The sequence below is a fragment of the Coptis chinensis genome, chromosome 4, assembly GCF_015680905.1.
Source record: "Coptis chinensis isolate HL-2020 chromosome 4, ASM1568090v1, whole genome shotgun sequence".
NCBI lineage: Eukaryota > Viridiplantae > Streptophyta > Magnoliopsida > Ranunculales > Ranunculaceae > Coptis > Coptis chinensis.
Genome location: NC_141459.1, coordinates 67,048,908 through 67,076,277, shown reverse-complemented (window position 1 = coordinate 67,076,277; position 27,370 = coordinate 67,048,908). Strand labels below are relative to the sequence as shown.

The 27,370-nt window shown below is 36.4% G+C and overlaps 2 protein-coding genes across 2 annotated transcripts; both read right to left on the bottom strand.

Annotated features, from left to right (window-relative positions):
- Positions 1 to 979: 979 nt before the first annotated feature.
- LOC147504483 (uncharacterized) lies at positions 980 to 18,265 on the bottom strand. The gene is made up of 4 exons (XM_086605238.1): positions 18,142 to 18,265; positions 2,686 to 2,828; positions 1,874 to 2,585; positions 980 to 1,530 (listed from the first exon to the last, which is right to left on the bottom strand). The coding sequence occupies exons 1-4, from the start codon at positions 18,263 to 18,265 to the stop codon at positions 980 to 982; spliced, it is 1,530 nt and encodes a 509-aa protein (XP_086461364.1).
- Positions 18,266 to 24,012: 5,747 nt separating this feature from the next.
- Positions 24,013 to 25,181, bottom strand: LOC147504482 (uncharacterized). Its single transcript, XM_086605237.1, has 2 exons — positions 24,982 to 25,181; positions 24,013 to 24,598 (listed from the first exon to the last, which is right to left on the bottom strand). Exons 1-2 carry the CDS (start codon positions 25,179 to 25,181, stop codon positions 24,013 to 24,015), a joined length of 786 nt encoding a protein of 261 aa, XP_086461363.1.
- Between the last annotated feature and the right edge of the window lie 2,189 nt (positions 25,182 to 27,370).

The following is a 27,370-nucleotide window of genomic DNA, read 5'->3' as shown; positions in this document are numbered from 1 at the left end:
TTTGTTGTCGTCCAAGGTTGTGCAAATTGGGAAGACGACAAACCTAAACTCCTGGAGTGGACATATTTAGTATATATGAATCCAACTGATCACCATTTCATCTCAAGCATCTACTAAATTGGATAGCAAAGCTAGCTCAAACATCTACTAAATTGCAAAGCAAAGCTTTAGTGTCTATGTAAATATAGATTTACATATATAATGACTATGTAAATCTAGATTTACATATATTTGGTCTCTCTAGAACTTTTCAATCCCAAAAGGTACTATGTAAATATATATTTACATATATAATGACTATGTAAAAGTACATTTACATAAAGTTGTCAGGTGTCAGGTTAATTTCATCCCCAAAAGTTACTATGTAAAACTATCTTTTCATTCTCTAACTAAAAAACATAACATATAAAATCCAACAAGTTCATCGACATCTTGTTTTTCATATACGAGCAACATCAAAGAATAGATGAAAAATTCATTGAACCGGTACAGAGCATGTTGTAGGAGTGGAGCCCACTCTTGGGTTGAGATGGCCATAACAAGGGCCCTTGTTCTTCTTCCTACCTCTTGTAGCACCCGTGCTGTGTTTCTGTTTCTTGTCTGGTCTCCCCATCTTCTTTTTCAGATCCGAAGGTAGTAAATCAGGCACACTTGGTATCTTAGCAGGCAATTTACTGTTCTCCACAGGTACTATAACTCTTGAATAACTATCACGGAATGTCTGAGAATAGAAGAATTTATCACAGTAGGTATACACATTCAATCCATCAGCCAAAATGGAGCACAGTGCGTGTGCACAAGAGAATCCTTCGATTCTCTACCAATTACAAGAGCAGTGACTTCTATATAAGTTAACCAAGTGAGTATGAGTAGCACGCACCTCAAAAATACCCTCCCTTGACTTGAGAACCACCCAACTTCTCCCCACCTCAATCCTCTCAACCAATAAAGTTTCCATAGATAGACATAAGATAGTAGTCTAGCTCCTAGCTAACTCCCGCCGATCAGACATCATTTTCATAATTTTTCCACGGATCTTGTCCACCATTGCAGTGATAGGCAAGTGCCATTCTAGTAGGATCCAAGAGTTGAAGCTTTCCGCAATATTGGAACACATATCGCCATATCTATTTCCTTGAAAATAAGCATTACACCAATGCTCATAACCTATGGTGGACAAAAATGTTTTCACTTGACTGCCGCAAACATCTCGAAAAACAGCCATCACTTTCTCAAACTCATGGTGCGTCCTAGCATAGGCAAGGTCTGAAAAAAGATCAAGGGTATGCAAGCGGAAGTAATGGTTGCTGGGTATAGCTGAATTAAGATTATTTTTAAGGTGCCACAAACAATAACCATTATGAGAATCAGGAAAAACGTGAGGGACACCCACGAGTAGACCATGGTTTCTGTCAGATATAAAAGTTAGCCTACGATCTTTGGAGACCACCAACCTAAGTTGCTCCAAGAACCAATCCCAATTATCATCAGTTTCAAAAAGTACAACCGCCATAGCTACTGGAAAAATACCTGGAACACAATTAAACATCAATTATTGATTTGGTTTTGCGTACCATACTCATTATGAAAACTTAACTCATATATATAAAAATAAATTTTCATATGCTAAATTATTATGTAAATATTAAAATGCATAGGCTAAACATCTGATGTGAACGTAAATTTTTATAGTTTATGCTTGTTCAGTTTTACAAACTACTATGAACTACTATGTAAAAATTCACAAACTCAAAAAGACATACCCCTTTTGCATTTTTGGCAGTAGCTGACAAGACACACCCTTTGTATTTTTTTTTCACGAAAGTTTCATCCAAACAAAGCATAGGACGACAGAAGTTAAAGCCGTGAATACAAGCACCAAATGCAACAAATAATCTCTTGAACTTTCCTGTTCCTGATTCCTTTTCTAAAACAACATGACTCCCTAGATTGGTTTCTTTCAGCTTTCCAACATACCAATGTAACTGATGATAAGATAAAGCATAGTCCCCATGTATCTCCTTCAATGCAAGATCTATGCCGGTATGCTCAAAGTAATAATTCAAGTTCACACCATATACCCTTAGAAAATAGTCAATGATTTCACTTGGCTTAATCAAAGGCTTGTCTCTCACCATATCTAAAACAATACTCTTTACAAGTTTACTATTCACTGGGGGATTGTTAACGTCAGTGAATCCAGCTCCACATGTGTGCTTTGCTTCCATTGTCTTTATTTCAAAGAACTTCGGCATCTTATACTTCTTGGATGCGTGAACTCTCCATAAACACCCGGTTTCAGTCTTCAAATAACACTCAGCTGTGACTCTATCAGGATCATTCTTCTTAATAAGAACTCTGTAATTATTAACAAGACAATGGCGTAAAAGCTCAACACGAAAATTGGCAGCACCACTAGGAAATTTTTGTCCCACACCAGTCAAAATAGGCAAAGAAGCGACATTAACATATTTTTCATCATATGTAGCAGAAGACCCAAGAACTAGAAGTACAAGAAGAAGCCTGAAGAGAGACTTTGGAACTAGAACCAGCGTCACACAAAGCAAAAAATCCTCTTGACGATGCTGTTATCAAAAATGTATCAAGACTTTTAACCAAATTGAAGCAAACAAGGGATTGAAGCTCCGAGTCAGTATCTATCACAATACGCTTTGAATCTCTTACAAAAGACAGTTCTATAGACAATGGAGTAAGGTCTGGCCACTTTTCAAAAATCGTACACTTCAAATCAGAAATCATACCGTTAGTCCCGACACGGACACTCATAATTTGCTTCTCATACATAATAGCAAAAATCCCATACATGTCTGCATTTGCAAAAAACAACAAAATCAAATTGATGAACATATGTAAATGTATTTTTACATAGTCAATATCACCACCGAAACAGTATGTTCAGCAATTTAACTTTTAAATTTTCATGGCCAAATCATGTTATCCAAGCAATTTAACTCAGAAATTCATCGCAAAGAAGATGGAAAAGAGATGAATCTTTTTAGTATCTAACCTTCTTTCGTCAATTGAGAATCGTGTTTTCGTCAAGCAGATGAATCGGTGTTTTTCTCAATTGAGAAACAAAAGAGGTCAAATCGTTGTCCAAGCAGCTGAATCGGTGTTCTTCTGGGTAGAAATTACGATGAATATGGAAAAAGGGTAAAAAGGGTAATAAAATAAAATTGGAAATAGAAATCGGATGGAATTTCGCTGTTATTGGAAAGCAGGGACTTTTTGTGATATGGGCCGATAAATAGGGAGGTTATGTGGTATGGGCCGATAAGAAGGGGTTTACACTCATCCGGATTCAACCCAAGGGGCTGAGCCCCATTTCTTGCTATTATATAGCCCAGTTTGTTCAATTTATTAAATTTATGCAAAAATAGCTCAAATGGGGAGTCAAACCGGGATGGATTGGATGGAATTTCAACATTAACACCACTGGGCCACACACTTTCTAATGATATGGATATTTTAAATTTTACTAATTTTCACATACATGCATATCATTTTTTTTCTAGCTTTTTATGGTTTTACAAAGGCCCATCAAAGAGTTGGCCTAGGCCCTACAATCTCAGAGTCGGCCTTGTGTCAATGGGTTTTGATAATTTGAAAACCGACCCGAACCAAACCGATAAAAAATGGTTTCAATTTTGATAATTTGGTTTTGGTTAAATAATGGGTTCAATTTTGAGTTATGATAAAATATTGGTTTGGTTTCATGTTTGTTCTCCACCAAACCAATATAAACCGATACAATGACATTTTAGTAATATTTATAATTAATTTTGTATAAATTTTATCAATTATGTGGCTAAAAATAATCGATTTAATTTAGGATTTCATTGGTTTTATGTTTTCATTTCGGGTCAATTCAATTTCAGTTTGTAATATATCTTATCGGTTTGGTTCGTTTCAGATGAAATATATTATTATCGGTTCGGTTTTGGATACTCATTATCTTATCAGTTCAGTTTTGGATTTTCCAAAATCCGAACAAAACTGATCCATTGACAGCCGTACCTATACATCTTTATCTTTACTACGTATATAATGAGGCTTTGCGGAACCAGCCATGTAGCATGGTGTCCAACATACATAAATTTACTTTTCAGCCCTTGATTAAAAACTATTTCATTAATAGTTTTCAGGGACATAAAGATAATCTATTCTAACTATACTAAAGCGCTGTCCTTTCGTGCTTTTTGAGCGCTCCATGTCAAAATGGCAGTTATTCTAAAAATTCGGGAATTTATTTTCAAACCCTACGCTCCAAAAATAGTCCGTCAAAAGACATGTCTGTTCAGTAAACGATGCGCACAAATATGTTTCTTCCTATCACCACAAGCAATCTATTGTTTTCTCTTCTTTCTATCATTAATTTTTCTTTGTAGTTCTAAACTTCAATCTGTACTTCTGAAGTGATTTTTCAAAAAACGCAACTGTTACCTTTCTTATATAGACAAAAAAAAAAAAACACACACACACACACACACACACACACACACACACAAACGGTTTAGTGTTTTCACCTACCATTGAACAAGAACTAACGCCCTACTATTTTATATTTCAATGGCAGGCGATGGTTCTTATACTTGGTAGTAACATTCAACACTAATGATCGCATCCTTGTGCCTTTGAAAGTATTTATACATCTTAGATTGTTCACCTTGATCATCTTCCTTCCGCCAAAACTATTTCCGTCGGCCACCTTGATCATCATAGGTGAATTTATATATTTGTCTTCCATATGATACTTGGCCATGAAAAGAAACAAATGATAGGATATTGATCTTTTGGCTTTTGTATTGGTATGAAATTTTTGAGTTTGTTTACTATATTATTTCTTTTTCCTACTCTTATTTTATTGTTGCAATTTTTTTTTTATTATCACTGTGGCATGTATTAATTTAGTTTTTCAAGTCCAATCCAAATTATTTTGTGTAGCTGAGTAGATGCTTGGTAATAATTTGGACCCCATACTACCTAAATACAATTTTCTTTTTTTTTTCCTTCTTCATTGCACAAAAGCATGATTGCTTTTCTTATGTAATAACAAATTGAATCGTTCTCTCTCTTGGCTTTTTTATCAAATCATGTACATCATTTGAAGGAAACCCTGCATTCCAAGAGACACTAGTTGTGTATCATGTTTAGACCAAATATGATCAGAACACTAAGTGGTGATGAAAGAGATGAATTCTGTAAAAAAAAGTAGTGTGAAAAGTGATGGTAATAGAGAGAATGATGAGATTGTACATTTTGGTTGCCTACGTACACAAATTATCGATGAGATCAAGTCTTAAGAACGTAGTTCTTTATGAAAAATAATTTTGTATTTATATGTGTTGAATAGAGACTTCTTGTAGCTCAAGCAATTGTAATTGAACATGACTCTTAATTGATGATTATCTCTTTGATACGAAACGAATCTAGACATAAATTAATGTATGTAAGTGGCAAGCCAACCCTAGACACATGAGTTATGGGCATGTACATTGATCCATGATATTGCAAATTGGGCTTTAGCCCTGTCGATTAAACGAATTAAGTGGAGACCCCTACTAATGGGTATTTGCCACATAGGTGGGGGTCGAAACACCGCCCCCTCTTTGGCATGCGAACAAAGTTCATATGGTAAAGAAGAGAAGAAAAATTAAGGAAAAAATGGAATAAGAAAAGAGTGAGTGGAATGTATAACAAAGTGTCGTGTGAAAAAAAAATCGTGAATTATTGTGAACGAAATAATGTCAAACTAACTTATATGTGATGCAATGTAATTAACTGAAAGATGGTTGAAGTGAGAATTGAAATGGGTGGCACATAAAAAATTTCAAAAGAAATTGATGGTAAAAACTGTACCGAAATAATTATGTAATAATAATAAAATTGATTTGGACTACTCATGCCAGTGGAAGATTTATATTAGGATTAGATAGTTAAAATTAAATGTATATGCACTTTAGTAATCATAGGAAGAAAAGGAAGTTAAATATGAATTGGATTTGAAGGTGAACACTTGAGCGACTAAAACTGGATCCAACTTTGGATTAGATAAGAATTCGGAATAGATAAGAATCCAACCAGCAATGTAAAACTAGATCGAAGAAATATTATATAAGTGCCGGTTAAGCTCCATATGCAAAATAGTAGAAAAAAAAAAAAAAAACTAAGTAGAGAAAGATATACAAGGGTGAGTGATATGGCGTGGCAAGGCAGCATGCTATGAGGAATTGGAAATCAAGTTTCAAATCGGTGGAGACGTTTATGCACAGACAACGAAAAGGAAAAGGTCAGTATTATGAAGTCGCCTACATGTTAATCATGAACATGAAGAGAACTGACAGTTTAATTTTATTACTTCATGTAAAATCGAGTTTTTTTTTTTTTTATATTTTTTTATATATATATATATATATTTTTAAAGTTACGCGGTTTGCGAAATATTTTTCATTTTTATCGAATCACCAAATCTGTTCCGGTAAAAAGGTTTCATATGGTCGCAAGTTCATTATCCAAGAATCATATTCATAAGGTGGATGATGGATTTCGATCAATACGCTATGATTCGTTGCCAATAACCGGTTAAAAATACAATTTTTATCGACTTTAAATCCATGGAAATTTGTAATCTATCTTTGGATTGTGCTGAAATTTGGTGGGTCCTATACTACACTCTAGATTATATATGTACAATTGGATTTGTGTTTGCATCATCTGGTGGTAGGCGTTCATGGGTGGCAATAAGGTTGCCAATGGAAAAGGGTTTGTTTTCTATTACTGTTGGTACAAACTTGAGGTTGGTGACGATGAGTTGTCTCTGAGCCAACTCATCGATCCAAAGTTTTAATTCTGACTCATATAGTTTGAAAAAGAAAATATACCCTAAAGTAAGGCTTGCCACACAAAGCCCAACACTAAAGGAAAGCCCACTTAACATGTAGGAATTGGAAATCAAGTTTTTTTAGTTTTTTGTTTTGTACTTTGTGCCGCATGTAGAAACGACTGTATTTCGGGCGAAAGAAATTCATGAAAAGGCCGCGAAGAAAAGTTTCATTCCGAATGATGTCAATGCCCTAGAAGAAATTAAGAAAGTGAAGATACTTAACCGAAAATTGGAAAAATAAATAAAGCGTTAAGCGGAACCAATATAGAGTTAGAAGACGAAAACAAAGACTTAATCGAGCGGACGGAAGAGGCAGAGTGAAGATTGTATGAAGAATTCAGGAAGGCCTATGTGATGTTAGATAACATACCTGTGAAAAATTGACAATGTTGTTGAGTTATGTAGATGAAATGAAATAGAATGAAACACCCCCATATAGAGAAAAACGCTCCCAATGCTAACTGAACTTGACAAATATTTTGTCGTAGCGATAGTAAAGTACTAAGTGAGTGTAAAAACGTTTAAACTTAAACTGACGAAGCTAAACGTAGTAATTGTCGTAGCGAAAGTAACGAACTAAGTGAGCGTAAAAGCGGTCAAACTTAGACTGACGAAGCTAAACTTGGTAACTTTGTCAGATTTGTCGTAGCATTAGTAACGAACAAAGCGAGTGTAAAAGTGTTCAAATTTAGACTGACGAAGCTAAACGTGGTAATTTCGTCAGATTTGTCGTAGCGATAGTAACGAACAAAGCGAGCGTAAAAGTGTTCAAATTTAGACTAATGTAGATAAACGTGGTAACTTCGTCAGATTTTGTCGTAGCGATAGTAACAAAATAAGCGAGCATAAAAGCATTCAAACTTAGACTGATGGAACTAAACGTGGTAACTTCGTTAGATTTTGTTGTAGCGATAATAACGTACTAAGCGAGCGTAAAAGCATTCAAACTTAGATTGACGAAGCTAAATGTAGTAACTTCGTAAGATTTTTCCGTAGCGATAGTAATGAACTAAGCGAGCGCAAAAGCGTTCAAACTTAGAATGACGAAGCTAAATGTGCTAACCTCATCAGATTTTGTCGTAGCGATAGTAACGAACTAAGCGAGCGTAAAAGCGTTCAAACTTAGACTGACGGATCTAAATGTGGTAACTTCGTTAGATTTTGTCATAGTGATAGTAACGAACTAAGCAAGTGTAAAAGCGTTCAAACTTAGATTGACGAAGCTAAACGTGGTAACTTCATCAGATTTTGTCGTAGAGATAGTAACGAGCTAAGCGAGCGTAAAAGCGTTCAAACTTAGACTGACGAAGTTAAACGTGGTAAGTTCGTCAGATTTTGTCGTATCAATAATAATGTTGTGATCGAAACAAATTTATACAATTAGAACTGAAATGAAAGAAATACTTCTTTATTGATCACCAAATCTTGAAAAGTGCAAAGATAATAACGGAAAAGAAACTATTGAACTGGAAACTAACTAACAAATTTTTGTCTGGTTTTTTGTTCAACTTGTCTATTTTGTCCGCTCACTTAGTAAAATAATTTGTTACGATGAGTAAGAAACGAACACTGCCAGGGGCTGTCGGAAATAAACCAACAATGTCAAGGACCCATTTCGCAAATGACTAATGGTTATGGATTAGATGACGCTTCATCGCGGGAAGTTTGACTTATATCATCATGTTTTTGACAAGGCACACACTTTTCAGACAGACGCTTAACATCCTGTTGCATGTATGTCCACCAATACCATTGGGTCATTTCTCTGTGAGCGAAACTTCACCCCCAGGAGTGGTGCTCACATAGTCCTGAACGAATATCTTTGAGGCCTAGTAAATCATTCATTTTGCTCAAATAACGAAGGAGATGATTGAGATTTGTGCCTTTGTGATAGAGTTTTTGGTCATTAGGAATTCTGGAGCATTGTCAACTACATGATCGTCGTTGGTAGCTATGGTAAATACCGAAACATTATCAGTGCCAAGCTCGTTAGGATCATCTGACAGCATAAGTTGTTGATCCAGTGTTGTCGTGATAACGACGACTTGAATTTCCATGGATAAGTATGCGATAGAATCAGGATGCCTTACATCATAACGTGGAAACTACACAAAACTTATTGATGCAAAATTTCATGCAATTCGTTGAATTAAGTCAAGATAAACAACCATTCTATCATCGCGAGCCACATTTTATCATTCAAAGTGGCTAGCGACTAACTTAGAATAATTAATCGTAACTTAGTCGCCCCTAATTGAAGAGTTGTGTGCATACCGCAAATGACAATGTCATACCCGGCCATATTATTTGAAGCGTCAAAACCCAAACGTAGAGACCTCTTAATTAAGTCTTCATTTAGTTTCAAGATGACAAAACCAAAACCAGAACCAAACTTATTATGTGAACCATCGGTGTAAATCTAGCAATCAGCTGATATATCCGATAAGTATTTCAAGTCATCGCCTCCGGGAGGTAATGATAATTAGGGATCGACGTTTTGTCATCGAGTAATGCGTTCGACATAGGAATATCATCAATAAGAAAATCAACCATTAGCGAAACCAAAGTTTGTCTCTATTTAAATGTATGAGTGTCAGAGACAATGTTGTAAGCGCTAAGGTAAGTTTTTCATTCTGCGAGTCGATTTGTAGACATTGTGAAAAAACATGCGCAACAAATATTCAGTATAAACTTTGATTATTCCTTCCTAGAAATAAGCTTAAGACGTCTATCAACATGAAACAAGGCCAATGCAATTTTCTCAATACAAGAATGCCTCAATTCAGCTAAAATAAGAGTCTTGCTAATATAGAATATGAGATGACTATCGGCACTATCAAACGACAATTGACAAATATAAATTGGAAATGTTTTTATGAGATTTGTGAAAAGTAACCATTGGGAAGTCTGTATTTATTGTCTTGAACTCGTGGGTAACCATTGTGAACAGCGAGAGTCTAATTATCACTACGTAAATGATCCCACACGCAACTATGTTGTTGGCGTGTGTTATGTTGTGGTGTGACAGATACAACATCATTTTTGAGAACTCGTAGATGACCGTACATTGTGAAAAACAGGACTCTTATCCTCACCACATAAACGAGCCTACACGCTATGATATCGTTGGCGTGTGTTATGTTGTGGTGAAATAGAGTTCACATCATCTTTGAGAGGAATGGTTCATTTTAGACGATACTTGTAGTAATTATTTTGTTTCCGTTCACACTTACACTATCGAAGAAGTGCTTCATTCGCTAGATATTTAACTTATATTATCAGTATTAGATTGCGGATAATTTTTAGAGGCAATATTCTCGTGCTGAACTATTTCGCACATTGGTGGAACAATAGTAGTGTCGCGTGTATTTTGGCTCTGAAGAGGAGTAAGAGGGATTTTTTTTTGTCTGTTGCTGCCAGGTTAACCTTGGACATCATGTTTGGGATGTTCGTCAGTAAGTGCATCTTCAAATGTTGTAGAACGTGATCGAGGGTTTTGGATAATCCCCACAGACAGTGTCAATTATGTTTCGATCAAATATGATCAGAACACTAAGTGGTGATGAAAGAGATGAATTTTGTAAAAAAAAAGTAGTATGAAAAGTGATGGTGATCGAGAGAATGATGAGACTATACATTTTGGTTGCCTACATACCCAAATTATCGATGGGATCAACTCTCAAGAATATAGTTTTTTATGAAAAATAGTTTTGTATTTATATGTGTCGAATAGAGACTTCTTATAGCTCAAGTAATTGTAATTGAACATGACTCTTAATTGAAAATTTTCTCTTTGATATGAAATGAATCTAGACATAAATTAATGTACGTAAGTGGCAAGCCATGTGGCTAGGGTTTAGCCCTAGACACATGAGTTACTGGGCTTGTATATTGATCCATGATATTGCAAATTGGCCTTTAGCCTTATCGATCAAACGAATAAAGTGGAGACCCCTACTAATGGACGTTTGCCACGTAGGTGGGGGTCGAAACATCTCCTATCACTTAACCCTTTTTTATAATTCATCTTTATTCCATCTTGATTTTATTGGTGTTTCAAAATTTTATTTTGATTATTGTCGTTACGATGGTTGCTGGTTTCAACATACATGTACTTCCAAATATACTCTACATATTAGTGCTATAAGAATACCATCTCTGCCATTTTCGCTTTAGGCACTCATTTGTTGAGTTGATTGAGTCTATTATAAGGTATTTAAGTTTAGTTTGTATTTAATTTAGGACAATCATCATTTTTTCCCAATTATTGTTTCTTGAATGAAAGATAACTCTTTCTCTTATCTTTGCTACATTTAGTTCATCACAATATGAATGACGCATACTTTTCACCAGCCTTGCGCAAAAATTAGAAAACAAATAACGACTCTCAATAGGCTGATCTTCCATTCGCATATATAAATTTCTTTGTTTCTTAAGGGGGAAGAACACTACCTTGAATAACAATTTCATCTATGCATAAATTCTTTTTTATTTTTTTTTCTCAAATCTTTATTACAGGCAGAAAAAATGAAATAGCTGAAAACGTTATAAAGTTAGTTTGAATTTTCTATGATTTAGTGTTGTGTAGTATTCTATATTTATGCCTAATTTTCACTTGAAGAATTTTCACATGTGTGATCTTTTTGTTTTATGCATAAGCCAAGGAGGACTGGGGAACAATTTTCTTACATTTAGTTGATAAGAAGTGGTTGTGCCACCATATAGAGTCCCATTCCATTAATGTTTACCAAATTTGCTAGTGCTATTGATTCAAAGTAATATCTCTGTAGCTTAGATTGTTTCTTTTTGGTCTCGAAAAACATTCTAATAAACAAGAAATTTAACAATGAATGTCGCTTAGTCACACTAATCAGTTCTTTTTGTATTGTGTTGCTTCAAGCATTACTTTAATCTTCCAAATAAGGAAGATGTAAGAGGAACAAAGAATGAAGTGTCTCATCATCATAATCGATCATCATTCACATATTTATCTTAACAATATTTTCAATAAAATAAACACAAATTTCTAATTAAGAGTAATAATACTGTAACCTTATTATGAAGTAGATTAAAAGGTGGTTTCTGTTCTTTGCTTCCAAATTCTAGACTAAAATCTTTTCATGAAACTAATAGGGCATTACATAATGTGAGCACTCACCAGTCTTTGTGTGGGTCATTTTGAGCTGTGAAGCTTTGTCATTGGATCTGTAATTACATTTGTATTTGTTTAAGAACTAATTATTGTTGCTGGCTTTATGGTTTTGAACTTTCACATAATTAATCCAGTGATCATAAGCGTATTATAAAGAATGAAAGAAGAGGTGGGAAATGGAGGAGTAAACATTTGTTGAGGTATGAACAACATTTTCTTCTTAGAATTTCTTGCTACTCAAACCAATTGCATAGTAGTTATTTCATTACTTCAATGCAACTAGAATCAAGAAAAATAGCACATAATCTGTAAAATAGTTATAGACTTATAGTTCAATTGCTTTTTTTGTTGCAATTTGCTACTTTAACAACCATTTGACATGTTTGCTTCTTTCTTGCTAATCAATGACTGCATAAATATTTTTGTACTTCATGAAGTTCAGAGAAATAATCTTAATTGTGCACAATTTGTAAAGTAGTATTTACTAATTTACTTTTTAGGTTATAAGTTTATTTCTCTAACCAACTCATCAAATAATCTGAGTGCCATAACCAATTTCCTTACTTATGGTTGTAAGGTATGCATTATGATTGGAAGGGATCATAATGTTAACAATTGTGTGTTAAAGTTGCTTAAATGTTGTAGTCGCTATCATTTGTTGATGTTTATTGTAGTAAAAACCTGTTTGGATTTTCTTCTTTGGGTTTTGATTTTTTTTTTCAAACTATTTAGATTGAATTACAATTCCCTGGGTCTAAAGCTGGTTTCCTGTTTTTTTTTCCAACTTTATTTGTTTCTTCTTTTCTGGGTTTTATTACTCATGGTATTGACTAGCAGTTACTATTATATTGGGTTGATGTGTTTGCTAAAATATCCCTGCGAGACATGATATTAAAAAGTTGATGATATATGAAGTGTGAATTAGAACGCATGTTTGTTAATTTTTTTGAGTGATCACTACTACTTATTCAACCATGCATGGTTTCCTTACTTTATTGAATGCAAGTGTTTAAAACTTACCTCTTCACTGAATGAGATTTCCAAGGTAAATTTTGATTTTGCTTTACTGTTTTCATTCTATGCTTTGCTATCATATTTCATTTTACTCTCACAATTACTCCAAATTCCCTATTTTGAAAAAAAATAATGATTATCATCTAGACTGCTTCTCTTTGCAACAATGATCATTTTCTACTCCTTCTGATATGTGCCATCCATATTTAACAGTTGATTTTATGGAAGAAGAATTGGCTGAAAGGCTGCAAAAGGAAAGTGCAACAAGAGCTATAATTCATTAGCAGTGATCTTGATTCCTAATGTCAGTCGTGATGAATTTGAATTTGCATACTGACTACTACTTATTTGAGTAATTACTACTGCTTAGAGTGCATGTTCACTCATATAGATATGTTTTCATTTGCAGCTAAATACACATAATGATTCAACTACTGGAATTAGATTATGTTGGATGGAACGAGTATAATGTAGTGGTCAGTGGCTGAAATTGACTGCATTAAGATGGATATAAGAAAGTAGATTGGAATGGGAATAGAGTGCAGTGTTGGATATAACTCATAGAGTGACTAAAAACAAGTTTCCTATGCCAAATTTACTATGTTGCATTCAAACAAAAGCAGAATGAAACAATAGTGAATTAATTGTATGGATACAATTGAGAGAGTGGCTTAAAACAAGCTCCGCGGTATCTATTAAATGATTACAATAATTGTGCTTGGCCTATATGTCTTTTAATTATTTGATAGGGCAAACTTAAGCGATATTTATGAAAACAACATTCTACTGTATATGTAAAACAGGATTTGAGTTTAATCTCCTTGGTTAACAATCGGGTCCATTAGAACCCCTTCAAATCGTAACAACTCACAAAACCTCCCTCCTTTTTAGAAAATAGAAAACTGACAAATATACTCCCACTTAAGACCCGTGAATCATTCTATTTTCTCTCTTCCTTCCCACTTCTTTCTCTCTAGCTTTTTATATCTAAAATACCTTCTCCTACAAGTCTAAATTCACATAGTACAGGAGAATAAAGTGGACAAATCATCAACAAAAAATATGAAAGCAACAACAGATAAAATAAAGAACTCGATCTACAATTTCGAAAAAGCTGAAAATCCAAACAAAAAAAAAATCAAACCTTTAAGTTCTAGAAGAGATGGAGATGAAATTGAGAAGATGGTTGCTCCAAAAACTACGGTGAACAAACCAAATCTGGTGAGAATCTTCAACATTTAATCATATTTTTATAAATTTGTATGAATAATTAAAATGAATTTTTATATGTGAGTTAGTTTGTAAATATGAATTTATATTTGTTTAGTGATTTTACTCTGTATTTTATAGTTTTCATAATTTTGTAATTTCAAGTTTGGATTTATTATGCATTTTTATGTTTGTGTATGTAGTAGTTTTAGTATGCATTTTTATATTTTCGTAGTAGTTTTTACTCTGCATTCGTAAATTTGCGTAGTATTTTTACTATGCTTTTTTATGTTTATGTAATATTGTAATGTGTGGTGATAGTTTTACTCTGTATTCTTTTAAATTGTGTGTAATAGTTTTACTATGCATTCTTAAATTTGCGTAGTAATTTTACTTTGCATTTTCATTTTTGTGTTGTAGTTTTACCCTGCAATCTTAGATTTGTATAGTACGTATAGTATTTTTACTCTGCATTATTAAATTTGCATAATAGTTTTACTCTGCACTTTTAAATTTGCATGGTAATTTATTTATGCATTTTAAAGTTTGCATAGATAATCTTTGCTATTAATTGGTTTTCTCTCATTGTAACAGAATATAAATGAGCATAAGTCGTACAAGACTTTTAGAGCTTCCACATTACCTACGCTTGGTTTTGTGGCAGATTTTGAGAAAAGGTTTAGAGTTGATCATATCCCAACAAAGAACATATGATCCAAAATAAGAATGCAAGAAATGATGAGTTGATTTTTGTTTAATCAACTCTTGGTGGATTTGTTAGATCTTTGATGTAATAACTACTTCTATTAGAATTATGGATGTAAAAAGGTTGATTTGGCTTAATGTGTTGTTGGTAGATGATGTAATGGAAATCTATTTTATCTTTTCTGTTGGTAAAATAGTTGGGTTTGTTCTGTTTAAGAAATATATACCGTGTAAAAATAATTTTGCATAGGTTATGATCTATCTGTTTTCTCAATGAAAATATAACTTTTCATAGGTCAAGTTACTCTGTAAATTTAAATTTATATAGATCAATTCTATCGGATATCAGTTGTAGTAATCTACTGCGTAAAAATACATTTTAACTGGTCGTATAAAATTACATGAGTTTATTTTGTCAGATGTTAGATTGGTTAATTTTAAAGAAATGCTATGTGAAAATAATTTATCATGCATAGTTTCTTATTTGTTTGCAAACTTGTAAACACACTCTTCTAAATTTAAATTTTCATAAATCAAGTTACTATGTAAATTTAAATTTTCATAGCTCCAGTGACTATATAAATATAGTTTTACATATATTGACTATGTAAAAATACATTTACATATATTCTGTCAGGTGTCAGGAAATTTTCAATCCCAAAAATTACTATGTAAATTTAAGTTTTCATAGCTCCAATGACTATGTAAATATAGTTTTACATATATATGACTATGTAAAAATACATTTACATATATTCTGTCAGGTGTCAGGAAATTTTTAATCCCAAAAATTACTATGTAAATTTAAGTTTTCATAACTCCAACGACTATATATATATATATATATATATATATATATATATATATATATATATATATATATATATATATGACTATGTAAAATTATATTTACATATATTCTGTCAGGTGTCGGAAAATTTTCAATCTCAAAATTTACTATGTAAATTTAAGTTTTCATAGCTCCAATGACTATGTAAATATAGTTTTACATATATATGATTATATAAAAATACATTTACATATATTATGTCTCGTGTCAGAAAATTTTCAATCTCAAAAGGGTAAAAAAGGAAATAAGATAAAATGGGAAATAAAAAACAGACCGGATTTTATCTATTTTTTGGAAAATAGGGAGGTTATTTAATGAGACCTAAATAATAGGGAGGTTATGTGGTATGAGCCGATGGGAGAGAGTTTATACTCAACTGGTTTAGAACCAAGGGGCTCAACCTCATTCCTTGTATGTAAAATCATTGTTAAGTGTTTTACATATTCGATTTTAAATCATGGAGTTTATCAACTAATTAATTACAAAATCTATCCTTTCTACTTAATTAAGATAGAGTTTTAGTATAGTTTCAACTGACTTCTGATGCAGGTTGTCCAAAAAGAAAAAATAACAAGTGATTTTCAGGGAGAAACTTTATCAGCTTATAACTTTCGTATGTATTGGAGGTTCCTTGAGGCTGGAGATTTCTTGAGGGTGTATTCGTTTCACTGTACTCTTCTATGAGATAATACAGTCTTCACTTGACAACTTCACTTTTCAAACATGATCCATATTTCGATTCCTGTGCAATGCATAGGTAAACATGCTAGTTCCATACTAAAAGTTGTACCCACGTGATGTGTCCCAAAGAGTCAAATGTCCGAAACTCACAACTTTGGTACACCGTACACCAGAGAACAAATTCTACCTTTATCTAACTACCCCTATTTATGTGTCGTAATTACCGAAGGTATCTACCTTTTTTCTCTTACTTATGTACCAACTCTTGGGTAGTTATTCCGTAAACATCAAGCCTTTCACTTGGAATCTATCTCCTAGACTCATTAAATTTATTATTTTGTTTGTCTGTCAAGTGAAATTAAAAGAATAAAATACTCTTTGTGAGAGTTTTAATATTAACTAGAAAGTAGACCCGTGCATATGTATTGACTCTTTTAAAAACTTGTTTAACAATCATATTTATACATATAGAAGTTTTCTAACAAATTGTGATTCCTGTTTTCGTCGCTAACCCATTTTAATTTCCTAACAAATTATTTTAGTCAAGTCTTAAAAATCGGTTTTAATTTCTCAACAAATTGTTTTAATTAAGTTTTAAAAACCCATTTTTTAATTGGAGAGGGATTACGTTTTAATTTAGAATTGTGATTCCCTTTTTAATTAGAAGTGATATATTTTTCTTTTTTAATAGGGGAGAAATTCCAATTATAATAAGAGAAGGATTCCCGTTTTAATTAGAAATGTTAGAATTTCTCTTTTCAATAGGAGAAATTTTTTCATTTTAATAGGAGTTGATGACGTTGAATTTTAAGAGAGCTAGAAAAATACTCCTTGTGAGAGTTTTAATATTAATTAGAAAGTATACCCGTGCATATGCACTGACTCTTTTAAAAACTTGTTCAACAATCATAACTATAAATATAGAAACTTTCTAACAAATTTTGACTCTTTTTTTCGTCGCTAATCCGTTTTAATTTCTTAACAAATTATTTTAATCATGCAAGTCTTAAAAACCCGTTTTAATTTTTCGACAAATTGTTTTAATTAAGTTTTAAAAACCCGTTTTAATTTATCAACAAATTGTTTTAATTAAGTTTTAAAACCCTGTTTTTTAATTGGGGAAGGAATCCCGGCCTGTTTTAATTTATAAGTGTGATTTTTGGTTTTAATAGGAGAATGATTCCCGTTTTAATTAGAAATACTAGATTTTTCTTTTTCAACAGGAGAGGAATTCCCATTATAATAGGAGAAAGATTTATGTTTTAATTAGAAATGTTAGAATTCTCTTTCAATAGGAGAAAAATTCCCATTTTAATAGGAGTTGATGACGTGCAATTTTAAGAGAACTGAAAAAATACCTCTTATGGGAGCTTTAGTATTGTATGGGATTTTTTGAGTATCCTCCCATCCTCCTCTGTGCGTTGTGATATGATGAAGAACTTTTGGGATGATGATGGAGAAAGGATGAGATGATTTAATGATCAGGGTTGAACCACTATGCGGCTGCCTACGTATCTTCTTGTCTGTTTAGAATAATCAAACCCTATTCACATAGTTCCTAAGAGCAAATTCCTATTAATTACATAGGAGGAGATTCGGGAGTCCTAAGGTTAGGGTTAACCTCACCGCTTGTTAGTTCCCTTCCATCTTTGGACTCTACCTTCCTATTAGAAATCCTCTCTTCTTGGAAGTCTGAATCTGGACCATATCTTATCAGAAGTAAGCTTCCTTTTAGGTCATAATATTCCATCGAATATGGGAAGATTAGGCTCAAAAGGTAACTCTTAAAGATATGTCTTTCTGATTCCTTCCTTATCATCAAGGGTCACCCTCTTCACTTTCCTTCTGTTAAGGAACTATCTATATCAGTTCCTAACGACTTGGAGAACTGTTATGTTCAGAGGTAGCTTGTCATGTGACTAGCATATGTTTATGAAACACTTGTGAGAAACACAAGATTACTTATTCCCATAACTAATCTGATGGTCCACGTCTCATTCTGGGTATCTATAGCTCTAGGTCATTTCCCGCCCACATGTCATTTAGTTATTGATGAGAAATCCTCCTTACAGATGCCCCCTCTCGTGCCACCTAGCACGTGGGAGCTTGGAGCGACACAACTTTTGGCACGAGAATCTTTCTCATAAACAGTTGTCGGAACTGCTTATGGACTTACCTAATTAAGGCTATGAAAAGACAGCTCGAGCAGACACACCGTTTCCCAAAAAAAGGTAATGATGGCAGTTCCATCTCGAGAAGATGCAACGATTGGGACAATCGTAACCGCCCATCCCATCTGTATAGAAAGGGTTTGGTGAGAGAGTCCTCATTATCTCTTCAGCTAGCCTTCTCTGTATACCGAACCTTTCGTTCTCCCAAAAATTCAAACTTTTTCTCTTTTCTGATCATGACGAACCCAAATTGCTCACTTATAAACTTCGGGGATCTCTCTTCCTTAGATCTTATCAGAAAGAAATTTCACATCCCTGCTAACATCGGGCTTGAAAGGGGGCGATTATCTGATGAGTTGGCCCACAAGGAGGTTACATTCATCACAATCGGTTAACTTAAGGCAGGTCTCACTCTTCCTCTCCACCCATTATTGAGAGAGTGTCTGATTCACTTCAATCTTGCCCTTGGTCAAGCAGCACCCATGTTCTACAGAACTGTCATGTATTCTGGCATACTAGCAAAGAAACATGGATTCGTTTTTAATCGCTGGGTGTTTGGGTATTTTTATGAGGTCCGCCACATTCGGGACCAATCTTACTATTACCTGATGACCAGAGACAAGAATGCTCCGATTTTCTTCTTTCAAGATAAACATAGTGACGACGGTTGGGCTGATCACCACATTCAGGTGTTAGGTGATGAGTGGGACATTCGTCCTCAAGATGTTGATGTAGAGCCAGTGGGGATTCCTGTTCCCAGAAAACACACTCATGCCCCAACCAGTAAGTATATTTTCTCATGAATTTTATAAATCATCCGTAAGTGCTTTCGACTGAGTTCTTTTGTTATTACTCCTTATATGACTCTTCCCCCTGGAACGAACTAACTGCAACTGATGCTGCTACTGTGGATTTCATCAACAAGATCTCCAAGGATCAGAGAATGCCCTGGGTGGTAGTTCCTGATCACACTCGTCTCCTTGAGTATTTCAACATGTCTGTCGAGGAACTGCAGGCACTTGCCCCCGACTTTTCTCCTTTTGGGATTAATACTGTGAACTCTGGGCGCACAGTACTCCCTCCTCCTATGGATCAGGATGCTGGTCTTTTTCCTCCTCCAGTTCAGGATGAATCTTCTCTCAGTACTAGAAGAAAAGGAAACCGCAAATAGAAAGGTTTTGTCATGACTTCTAGTGATGCTACCACATTAGGTAAAGTTCAGGAGCCTGATGTCGGTGATGATTGTGTGATCACTGGTGGGAGGGGCCTTGAACTGCCTCACGAACTTCTGGTAGCTAGTTATTTTTAAAGGGAAGTATGCGCGTCTACCCATTCAAATTTGAAGAGATCAAAACTGATTCTGATCTTGCTCTTGATGCTGCTCCTTTAAGTAAGAGAACTAAATTTTGCCCTCTATTTGTGGATGAAGAAACATCTTTCAAGGTTCTTGTGACTGTTCCTGTGACTATTCCCAGTTATGGTAAGTATTTTGAGAAAGTAGTTGCACCCCTACCAGTTCCATACTTCCAGACCCTCCCACAGGTTCTGAATAGGCTAGTGACCATGTACCATTGACTATTAACCTTTCCCTCCCCGATGACCGAAAGGGGAAAGGTGTCATTGAAACGACCTCTATAACTATTGCTCTCCCTCCTCCTCAATTTGGGGATGGACATAGAAGGAGGAGGAGAGATGGTATGCCCTTCTCACCGCAATCCCCAGATTCTCCTGAAAGGGAGATGGTCATAGAGATGAGGCATTCGGGCCGGCATGATGAGCTTCATGTTACGAATAAACACTCAATTAATGATGTTGACATTGTGGTTGGAGTTCTAAAAGTTGTGCAACTTCCAGTTGATAAAGCTGAGGCCAGTACGACTGGTAGTCTGGATCTGTCATTCCACAGATCTGCCGTTTATCTTGCCAAGGTAGGATTTCTTTCTCTGTACAATGTCATACTTATCTCACTATGTTGCTTATACGCTCTATATTCATTTTCAGTTAGTGAATAACTTCTTGGCCATGAAAGAGCCAATCTTTGCGAACTCAGCCAGTATAGCTATTGATGCCATGGCTACTGGTGAGCTAAACTGGGCGAAGGAAGCTGCTGAGGAACTGCAGACCCAGGTTGACTATCTTTTGGCCAAAGAGAAGAAGTCATATGCTGGTTTCAGGAACATGAGAGAGATGGTTGCCAACCTCCAAAACTCTCTAGATAAGGCCCAAAAAGGAGCTGCCGATGTTGCCTCTTGGAAAGTGAAGTTCTTGGAGCTGCGCTCCCAATTCACCATTCTTCAAGTAAAGAATGACCAAGTCCAAGGCGAGCTTGACTGTAGGAATGCCGAGATGAGGACACTTGGCTAGGCCATTACTCAGGTTAATGAAACTATGGCAGGTTATGAGAGGGATCTCATAACGAAGTGTCTATGTTCTATAAAGAAGGCTGATGATCTTTTGGCAAAGACCTCTGAGTTATACTCCCAGGTGGTGAAAGAGGTGAAGAGGAGGTTTGCTAACAATGCTGTTCGCTTTGCCTTCAGAGTTCTCAATGTTTCTGAAGACTCCTCTACTACGGCTAAACAGGTAAAGTTTGATGAGGCTATTGAGGCTATTGAGGCTATTGAGGCTACTCAATACATTCCTCAGGTGGATGATCAGGGGCGAGTGACTAATCCTTTCATCTTATTCCCTGACCTGTCTACCAATATCTCAGCAATTCAGAATGAGCTCATGCCCAATGCTACCTCATATTCTGACGAGGACAGCGACGATGACATGCTTGCTGTGCAGCTTCCCTTTTTGCCTGTGCCCATTTCAGGTCAATGTTCTATTCAACCTTCAACCGTCCCAGTTAAGAGTGGCCTAGGATCTCTTGATGCTGGCGCAATTGCAAGTAGTGATACTGAACCGAAATTTGATTCTACCCCTGCTCAACAAGCTAAGTAAAAACTTAGTTATTCAGTTCATGATTAGAAAACATTTATTTTGAAACAATATTTCTATGGATTTGTATTATTGAGCTATGTTGCTCACATACTATTTACTTATTGAGCTCTACATCTCTTTTAATTTACGCATGCATTTAAAACACTCTATGTTATATAACATATCATGACATGAACTACTATGCATATTCTACCCCTGATGCCCCCAAAGTTCATTTGGAACAACAATAGGTGGCCCTAATAGGCTAAACAGGTTAAACAGAGGCATAACCAGAATCTGATCAGGATATCATGGAAGCCACTCATATTTAACCGTAACGGAGTACAATCGTAGAAGAGAAACAACATCTCAGAGGAGCCGAATGTCTTATGTGAGAGTAACTTGGTAACTTGAGCACGCCACTGTGTTCAATAACGAAAGGTCATGTTTATTTAAAAAATTAATAGGTTATCGCTAGAACCACAGTAAGGGAATCTTTCTCAGCCCAATCATGCCGACATAATTCCAGGCCAGTGATTGTGTGCTAGGATCTAGATCCAACCCAAATCTTCCCAGCAACCTCGATAGTGATGTCATGGGAATGCAAAGAACTGGCATACAATTCAGGTTCCTAAGAACACTATCTTTAGTTCCAAGTCAAACTGGCATACAATTTACTGAACATATAGTGTGGTCATATTCCCTAAAAGCTTAACCCATCGAGGATGATCTCAGTGGTGAGATTGTAAAGTCTTAAAGAACCGGTGTACAGTTCAGGCTTTTTAGGAATGAAGGAGAACTGGCATACAGTTCGGTGCCCCCAAACACAGTATCTCCGGTTCCAAGTCAAATTGGCATACAATGTACTTGAATAGATAATGATTGTTGAATTCCCTAAAGGCTAACTCCATTGTGGATATAAAATAAAGAACTATGCAAGGAAAAGAATATATTGCAAAGCGAGGAACTTTATTGATAAATGGAGGGAAATAACTAATCATAATAAATCATGGAATAAAGATAATACTTGCGGAGGTGCTTTGTGTTCCATGGTTTGACAAGAACTTATCCATCTATAGAGTGTAAATAGTAAAATCCAGTTCACCCGACCTTGTCGACGATGTAGGGTCCCTCCCAGTTGGGGTCAAGTTTGTCGTTATGCTCCGGGATTTCACGAAGGACTAGGTCTCCAGATTTAAATGCCCGATCTCGGACTTTCTTGTCGTATGATCTTTTTAGAGTTTGCTGGTTGGTAGCCGAACGCAATGCGTCACCTTCCCACTTTTCATCTAGGAGATCCATTTCTCTGCATAACAACTCCTTATTGTCTAGTGTGTGCACCACATTTGACTTATGGGTGGGAGCTACTTGTTCGAGAGGTATGACAGCCTCAGTTCCGTAGGTTAGTGAAAATGGAGACTCACCAGTGGATCGCCTGGGTGTAGTTCGGTACACTCACAGGACCGTAGGTAATTCTTTGACCCACAACCCAGTTGCATCATCTAGCTTGCGCTTCAGGTTATCCAGGATAACTCTATTTGAGGCCTAAGCTTGGCCATTGCCTTGCGGATACCTTGGGGTGGAAAAAAGATGGGTGATATGTAACTCTCCATAGAGTTTGACTACTGATCCCCCAGCAAATGGTTGCCTATTATCTGAGACTATGACCTTGGGTATGCCAAACTTGCATACAATGTTGTTACAAATGAACTTTCGGATGTCCTGTTCTCGAATGAAGATGAGGGGAACTACTTCTATCCACTTGGTGAAGTTGTCTATCACGACTAGTAGGAATCTAACATTTCCAGGGGCGGGTGGCAAGGGTCCTACAATGTCAGTTCCTTACTGTGCAAATGGTAATGGGCTAGCCAATGGGTGCAGTTCTGTTGTGGGATCATGAATGAGTGGAGCGTGTCGCTGACACTTATCACATTTGCAGGCCAAAACTTGGGCATCCTTTTGTATGTACGACCAAAAATATCCCTGCCTTAAAATCTTGAAAGCGAGAGTTCTGCCCCTAGCGTGGTTGCCACAAACTCCTTCGTGTACCTCTTGCATGACATGTTCAGCGAGGTCGAGAGAGATGCAACGTAGGTGAGGCCCCAAGAATGACTTCTTATATAGATCATCCCCAATAAGGGTGAATCTTGGCACCTTTGCCAGCAAGCGCCTTATCACCTTCTTATCTTCTGGAAATGCCCCGTCCTGAAGTTAAGACCTACATGTACTAATCCATCCAATTTGGTATGGTGCCTGGAATAACACAAACTGTTGTATCATTGGATGCATGGATACTTGGTCGTTCCTAGAACTCTATAGGTATGAAGCGAGACTCACTGTTGCCCAACATTGAGGCAACATATGCCAGCGCATCTGCGTGTCAATTGTTAGAGCGTGGTAGCTAATTAAATTGAATATTCTCAAACTTACTCTGAAGACCCCTTACTAGTTCCAGGTATTTTCCCATCTGTTCATCTTTGGCCTCATAGTCTCCATCAACTTGAAACACAAATAGCTCGGAGTCACTAAAAACTGTTAAGTGTGTTATGCCAAGGTCAAGAGCCATTGTGAGGCCTGCAAGGGTCGCCTCATATTCTGCTTCGTTGTTAGAGGCATTCCAACCTAGCCGAATGGATTTCTCCAGTTGCACGTTGTCACGAGTAACTAAAATAGCTCCAATTCCTGCGCCTCTGTCATTTGAAGATCTATCTAGAAATAGTTGCCATCCGGAGCGTGGTTCCCAAGAGTCTGGACACTCAACTCGGGATTCCGGCAGGGTACTATAATTTGAACTAGGGAGCGTTGAATCGTAACCAGTGTAAATCATTGAGAAATCTCCCAAGAATTCTGCCAGAGCCTGACCTTTCTTCGATATTCGTGGGATGTAGATTATATCATACTCCGACAATTGCACTGACCATTTAGCTAACCTTCCTAACTTATTTGGTCTTTCCAGAATTGATCGTAGCTGGTATTCTGAGATCACTCTGATAGTATAAGACTAGAAGTATGGTCATAATTTCTCTGTCGCAAAAACGAGAGCTAACGCAACTCTTTCGAGTTTAGGATACCTTGTTTTTGCTAATAGAAGCGTTCGACTCAAGAAATAGATAGATTTTTCAACCTTTTTTTCATCCATGTGTATAAATATAGAACTGATACCGTGGTCAGAGGAGGAGAGATAAAGACCCAAACCTCTCCATCTGCTGGTTTGGAAATGATTGGTGCTGACCATAGGTGGATCTTAAGTTGGTCGAATTCTTTTTGGTAGTCTTCCGCCCAAGCAAACGTGATGCTCTTTCGCAGTAATTGGAGCAATAGCCTGCACTTATCTAAACTCTTAGAAATGAACCTGTTCAAAACTGCCAACCTGCCTGTAAGTTTCTGGACCTCTTTCATGTTTTTAGGCGAAGGAATTTCTATAAGTGCTTGGATCTGATCTGGGTTTGCCTCTATTCCTTGCTTAGTAACCAGATATCCTAAAAACTTCCCTGATGAGACAACAAAAGCGTATTTAGCTGGGTTGAGTTTCATACGATACTCTCGTTGAACATCAAATGCTTGTTTCATATGGGAGAGATGGTCTCCACGTCTTAGACTCTTGATTAAGAGGTCGTCGACATACACCTCCACAATGTCACCTATCAGTCCTTCGAACATCTTGTTCACTAAATGTTGGTATGTGGCGCCCGCATTTTTCAGTCCGAATGGCATGACCTGATAACAGAACATACCATCCTTGGTTGTCAAACTAGTATATATGCATGTGGTCTTCTTCATACAATGGGATCTGGTTGTAACCGAATGACCCATCTGTGAAAGATAACAATTCATGCCCAGCCGTTGCGTCCACTAATTTGTCAATTTATGGCAGAGGGTAACTGTCTTTTGGACACACACGATTCAAGTCTGTAAAGTCGATATAGATTCTCCATGACCCTTTCTTCTTCCGTATGGGGGCAATGTTAGAAATCCATGTGGGGAAGTTGATTTCCCTGATAAAATTAGCTACCTTCAGCTTTTCGACCTTGGCTTTCACTACTTTAGATCTGTCAGCACCTATTTTTCTTGGCTTCTTCTCGGTTATTATTGCATCACTGCAGACATTCAGCTGGTGGCATGCCACATGGGGGTCAATTCTTGACATTTAATCAATTGACCATGCAAATATGTCCTTGTGTTCTTGGAGGAAGTGTATTAGAGCCTGGCACTCTTCAGAACTCAACAAGGTGCCAATGAAAGTGGTTCTAGATGTGATTCCTCCCATGATCTCCACTTCCTTTAAGGGCTCCAGTGAGGGGAGGTCCTCCCTCTCTCTTGGGACCAGGTCTGGGATAGGGGATCCAACTGTAATTGCTATTTGATAGGTTTCCCCACATCCATTAGTTTGGAAGGGAGTAGGGACTATTTTGTCTCAAGGGCATAACATGTTTTGGCAGCCACCTGATCTCCTCTGATTGTCTCAATTTTTCCGTTATGTGGGAATTTTATACATTAGTGATAGTTGTTGGGGACAGCGTGGAGTCTATAGAGCCAGGTCCTGCCCAGGATCATGTGATAAGGTGTATTAGCTTTTACCACAATAACATTTATGATGAGGGTTACTGGACCGGTAACTACGGGTAGCTGGACCTCTCCAACTGTTAGGGTTTTGTCTCCGCTGAACCCATACAGGTTTGATTGAGTGGTGACCATCTCTGAGTCAAGAATCTATAGTTTCTTGAATGCGTCATAGTATAACACATCTGCCAAACTTCCTGGATCAACCAATATGCGATGCAAATCGTAATCACCAAAAGGGAGTGTGAAAACCAATGCTTCTTCATGTGGGCTCTGGATGCTGAGACAGTCGGCTTCAGTGAATAAGATAGGTGGATCTTTGTGGGGCAACGTGTTGACCTAATGAGAATCTGGAATCAATACACTGTTCATGATTCTCATTCGCTTTGCGATGCGCATTTGGTATCTCACACCTTTCTTTGTGACCTGTCCACTTCATTTGCTTGCCTTTCCTGAGATCATGTTGATCTGAACATGACCATTGAGTGGTCCAGTTCTTGGGGGATCTTGAATGGATATGCTAATCTCCTCGGGTTGCATTGCATTCGCCTGTTCATGTGCTACAAATTGTTTCAAGTACCCCCTCTCAATTAGATCCTGGAGTTCATTTTTCAGGGTCCTACAGGCTCTGGTGTTGTAGCCTTTACTCTTGTGGAACTTGCAGTAAATTCGTTGATCTCTGGTACCCAAGGAACCTAGCTTGAGTGGAGCTGGCCATTTGAGGTAGCTCTGGTTCTTGATTGAGTCCAAGATCTCGTCCGACATTTTGTTTAGTGGAGCAAAGATTATGTCCATCAAGGAAAGAGTTTCTTCAACTCCTTTCACCCATGGTTTCTTCTGTGGTTTTCCATCTTCATTGTTGGGTAAATTATGGTATTGCCCTCTTGGCATTCGCCCTTTTGATGGTGAATCTGACCTTTGGAGACCCTGATGGTGGTCTTTCTTATGTTTTAGAAGCAAAAAGTTTCCCTGCCCCTCTCGTGGGACTGAGGGGGTTGTTCGATTGGTCTTCTTTGCTTCCTGAAGCCTGTTCAAAACATCCTACTCCTACCCAGCATGAGCTTCAACTCTGTCTAGGAGTTCCTCCAAATTACGGAGTGGTTTTTTAGAGAGGGACCTGAATAAGGAGTTGTTTTCATCCAACCCTTGTTTAAAAGCTATTATAGCAGTCTGTTCATCACAGGACTCTATTTGTATTG